The sequence below is a fragment of the Corvus kubaryi genome, unplaced genomic scaffold, assembly GCF_017639235.1.
Source record: "Corvus kubaryi isolate FWS band 111438036 unplaced genomic scaffold, C.kubaryi_AGA036_p1.0 37398, whole genome shotgun sequence".
Lineage (NCBI taxonomy): Eukaryota > Metazoa > Chordata > Aves > Passeriformes > Corvidae > Corvus > Corvus kubaryi.
This window is the reverse complement of record NW_024581137.1, coordinates 32,180,430-32,185,374: the sequence shown is the minus strand read 5'-3', so window position 1 is coordinate 32,185,374 and position 4,945 is coordinate 32,180,430. Positions and strand designations below refer to the sequence as shown.

Below are 4,945 nucleotides of genomic sequence, written 5' to 3'. Positions count from 1 at the left end.
CCCTTATCCAAGGAACTGCCAGATGTTCACAGTAAAGCACAAAGAACCTACCCTAAGTTACAGACTTGCAAAAATATTTTCTTTTAGTCTTCCCATAGTAAGACTCAGCCAAGTACTAAAGTGTAAGATTTTGTCCTTTCTAAAAGGTATTTTTGTTCTTACATGAATAGCTAATTATGTCCCAAAACCTGTACCTTCTTCTATGTGCTTCCCTTCCTTAAAACTGTGATCCACAGGAAATGTTGAGAATGTTCATAGAATTTTATTTTTTAAATATTGAAACTTGTCTTTCTGTTTATTAAAAAAACCTGCTTGACTTGAAAAGAAAAAACAAAAGAACAGAAACAAAACCTTTTGGAGAGGTCAGTCTGTTTTTTTTTTTCCTTCTCTCCAGCAACATATGGCAACATCTGCTGCCTCCCTGATGGATAATGACTTGTTGGCATTGACTTTTCTATAACCACTTAAAGTGGCAAGTAGATAAATTCAGGTGCAATTAAAAAAAATATACACGCACACATATAAATACATGCCTTCAAGTTCTTGAAGTTTGGTGTAACTGCATGTCGCAGTTTGACATTGCATGAGCATGTAGTTATTATTCTGAGATCAACACACTGAGCATAAAGCCCATCACAACTTTGCTTTCTTGTCCAGGAAACATAAACTGGCTTTTGCTAAGTGACAAACCATACAGCAGAAACTGTTAAAAGGAGGATATTGTCATTTTGCAAAATGAAGGAGCAGACACTTCAAGTTTTAAACATTTATTAAGCCTCATCAAAACAGTTTCAAACACATGACCTAGTGCTGTGTGAGGCAAATTTGATTATTTCCTGGATGATTAAGCATGACACTTGTGCGGACGGCTTCTGGAAGATCTTTCTGTGCAGCTTATGGACATGAGTGTGTTTTCAGAAGTCAGGACGGTCCTTTTTCAGTCTACTGTAGTCCACATTAACCGAGTAGAACTAGGAAAGAGAAAGGAAAAAATATTAAGAAGCTTGACTACACATTTTCCCTGGTATTTACTAAAAATATGCATCATTCAACTCAGGAAACTGAAATAATATTTTGAGTCTGTGAACTGGACAATAATAAATTAAAACTTTTGATAAGCAGTAACTTTTTAATATTAATTCTACACCCAGTATTGGAAGCTCTGCACTTAAAATGAAGCAGTGCTCATGTCTTCCACTAGAGAAAACCCACAGTTCCTCTTCTTAACCCTCAGAATTATAAGTCCATTCAGATGAACTTTTTACAGTACTGCTGAGTTTATCCATTTTTCTCAAAATCTATGGCTCCTGTATACTGAAGGCAAAAGCCAGCTTGCCAAGTGGCACAAAGCACAGTGTCTGTGAACAGACAGTGGCACAAAGGAACATTTTTACTGCAGTGCTGCAAAAGCCAAGTTTGGTTTAAGTAGTTGCATCTAGAACTGCGAAGGATGACAAGGAGGAATGAAAGCAAGAACAGATCCTCCAACACACTCAGTTTATATTATTATCATTGGATCCTGTTACAAGCAATCTAGAACAACCTGAAAAGTGACTGAGGACAATGAGTTTACAGACTAACAGCATATTTTGGCATCCCAGCCTGACTTGACATCAAGCACATAGATGTTTTTCTTAAAAAAACAAAAGAAAGAAAAACACGTAACTATTAGCTTGATTATTTTTAGTTATACCCAATTTTTAATTTTTTTTAACTTTCTCAAAGGAAACAAAACAGCCTACAGCACATTCAAATTACAGCTTTCTGTGCAACTCCTACAGTAATGATCAGGTCTTCAACTCTTTCTTTGGAAAAAGACTTAGTTAATATGACAAAGAGAAGTTTACAATAGAAAAAACCTCATCAAAAGCTAAGACTAACAAGAACTTTTTACTAAAGAGTCATCCTCAAATTAGAGTATACATCCTTTTCATTTCCCACAGCGTAGATTTGGAAAAGAATGTCCCCAATGATACACACACCCAAATATGGCAAACCCCGAGGCTGTGCCTGCATGTTAAGGCAGAAGGGGAGTGCTACAGAAGTCATGCACTCTTTAAAAGAATTTGTGCTGTGCACTATGCTGGATTTGCCAAGTTTAGATAATTACAAACCAGCAACATTCCAGAATCGGCAATGAAAACAAAGAATGAAATGTTCTTCATGGACTCCTAAGGGAACTGCAACCTGTTTTATTTTGGAACTGTGGGGTTTTTCTACTTATTTCAAGGACTGGAATAGTAGCATATGGTACTGAACAAGACGCTAGCTTGCTTTCTTGTACGTTCCCTTCAGGTAGGCAAACATAGTAAGTTTGCCTTTTTTGTAGCTTGAGAATAATCTTAAAATATTCTTAACAGCAATTCACTAAAATAGCACTTCTGCAAAACATGATTAAAACATGATTCGTGTTCAGAGAAGGGCAATGAAGCTGGTGAAGGGTATTGAGAGTAAGTCATATGAGGCATGTCTGAGGGAGCTGTTGTTGTTCAGCCTCGAGAACAGGAAGTTCAAGGGAGACTACCACTCTCTACAACTCCCTGAAAGGAGGGTGTAGCCAGGTAGGGGTTGGCCTCTTCTCCCAGGCAACCAGCAACACGATGAGAGGACACAGCCTCAAGCTGCATCAGGGGAGGATCAGGTTGGACATCAGGAAGAATTTAATCACTGGAAGGACTGTCAAACATTGAAATAGATTGCCCTGGGTGAGGATGGAGCCACCATCACTGAAGTGTAGAAGAAATGACTGGACATGGCACTTAGTGCTGCGGTCTAGGTGACAACATGGTGTTCAGTCAAAGGTTGAAATCAATAATCTTGGAGGTCTTTGCCAACATAAATGATTCTACGATGCTAGGATTTCTGTAAACTACCCAATGTTTTAGACATCTTTGCACGCTTCCTCATTAGTTCAATGAAATTAGCTGAGTATCAGCTAAAGAACATTTCTATTGCATCCAGTTACTTACAATACTGTTTTGTGTTCAAAAAATCAACTGCAGAACTGAATTCATGGTTATGTTAAACACTGACATTTTCCTGCAGTGCTTCTCATGAGTATAGGCCACCAGCTTATAGAGCTTAGAAAACTGTAGTTCACAACTTTAGGGGTTTTGTCTTTCTCCCTTTAGTTTATTTCTGAGTGTTATGAGCCAGTAAATTCTTCCTCTCATACATAGTTCCTCTTTTCCTTACAGTGCAGTAGATATGACTGCTTTCATACAGACTCCTTTCATCCCATTATCAAGCATCATTAGGAAAGTTTTAAATCTCGAACTCATCCATCTCTGCTCAGGGTTCTAGATAGAAACAAATGCTGCACAGAACAAATACATCACTCATCCAACTACTTTCCCTATATAATCAAACATCCTAAAGCAGTAGGCTACACCTAATATTATGCTTCCTAAAAAATCTGTATTTCTCATTTTACCTTGTACTGGTCACTGGGAGACAATTTGTTCCAAGGTTCTGGGTTATTTTTCTTGTCCCAGCTATTGAGAGAAACGCAAGACGTGAGAGAATATTAACATTATCTTCAAAATTTTAAAAAAATATATTCATATATGTATTGTGGTTATTAGGTCATGGAGTCACCCATCCAAGAAGTTTTCACAGCAAAAGGCATCGTCCTTTGCCAGCAGTCTCAAAATATCATGGTAAACAAATCACCAAATCAAGGAAGATTCCACACACTTAATGTCAGGTGATACTGGATCAAGACATTAAGGCCTCCAGGAACATAAAAACCAAGGCAGTGGAGTGTAACACATGCAGCAAGAGGACTGGCATTGGGGATTACTGTATACATACCAGACATCAGGGTTGAACATCGCCAAACGCATGAGATACAGGCCTGCACCAACACCTCCAGATCCAATGATCACAAACAGAGGGATCAACTGGAGTAACAACAAAAAAATTTAGTATCATACTATGATACAGCAAAATAGTATTCATACATAGCACTTCTGACTGCAGCTATGGCAAACCAAAAAACAATCTTACAGACTTTGAGCCACAAAAGCGTGGCCCTCTAAACCCCTGGCATGACCTTCCTGTTTGCGGGACATCCCTGGGGTCATTGAGGAACCAGCAGCTATGAACAGGCAGATATAAAAAACCACTACTACTTCAAGAGAAAGCAAACCCAAACCAAAAATCCCGTCACCACGCGTTTCTGAGACACACATCCTTCCCTCCACTGCCAAAACAGCTCCTACCGTCTGTACTCAGATTACAAACCGAAAACATCAGAGTGGGACTGTGGGGGCAAATTGATGCGCAAGAAGAACAGAAGGGCCACCTCGAGCCTTGCAGCACAAGCAAGGCCGCAGAGACCAGAGGAAAAAGGGGACCGGACCGTGTCTGCTGAACCAGCTCCGGCCGGTCCAGGGGCCCGGCATGCACAGGAATGCCAAGGGACGGATGGGCGAGGACGAGGCGACCGGCGCGGCTGGGGGCACCGAGCGGCGGCAGGGGAGGGCGGGCGCGGGGCCGGGTACTCGCGCCCAGGTACTCACAGCCGGGTGCTTCTTCGCGTGGGTGAAGATAACGCGTAGCACCATGGCGGTGGTGGCGGTGCGGTGGTGGTGGGTTGGTGGCGGCGGGTGCGGGCGAAAGTCTCACTCTCTGCGGGCTCCGCAGCGCTGCCTCCCCCTTCAACCACCGAGCCCCAATGTCACCGAGGCCCCCGCCGCGGCAGGTGCCGCCGCCGCAGCCCGGATGTAGCAGCTCCGGCGTTCGCCTGCTCGCCCTCCGCCGATCTGCGCCGGCCGCCGCGCCGCCGCCCCGCCCCGCTCCCGTCCCGCCGCGCTCCCCGGCCTGCGTGGTCCCCGCACCAGCGCGACCCCGTCCCGCCGGCAGCGCGGGCACCGGGAGCGGCAGCACGCCGAGCCCCAACGGCCGGCGCAGATCGGCGGAGGGCGAGCAGGCGAACGCCGGA

The 4,945-nt window shown here is 43.4% G+C and overlaps 1 protein-coding gene across 1 annotated transcript; it reads right to left on the bottom strand.

Moving 5' to 3' along the window:
* Positions 1-751: 751 nt before the first annotated feature.
* Positions 752-4,892, bottom strand: NDUFA4 (NDUFA4 mitochondrial complex associated). The gene is made up of 4 exons (XM_042044023.1): positions 4,524-4,892; positions 3,814-3,902; positions 3,434-3,494; positions 752-971 (listed from the first exon to the last, which is right to left on the bottom strand). The coding sequence occupies exons 1-4, from the start codon at positions 4,566-4,568 to the stop codon at positions 915-917; spliced, it is 252 nt and encodes an 83-aa protein (XP_041899957.1). The 5' UTR covers positions 4,569-4,892; the 3' UTR covers positions 752-914.
* Positions 4,893-4,945: the final 53 nt, after the last annotated feature.

Excerpts from the sequence above, each read along its gene's own strand:
- NDUFA4 (XM_042044023.1), bottom strand. The coding sequence starts at position 4,568 with ATGGTGCTACGCGTTATCTTCACCCACGCGAAGAAGCACCCGGCT. Across the intron at positions 3,903-4,523 it reads ACGCGAAGAAGCACCCGGCT|TTGATCCCTCTGTTTGTGAT; the intron begins GTGAGTACCTGG and ends TTGTTACTCCAG. Across the intron at positions 972-3,433 it reads CTCCCAGTGACCAGTACAAG|TTCTACTCGGTTAATGTGGA; the intron begins GTAAAATGAGAA and ends TCTCTTTCCTAG.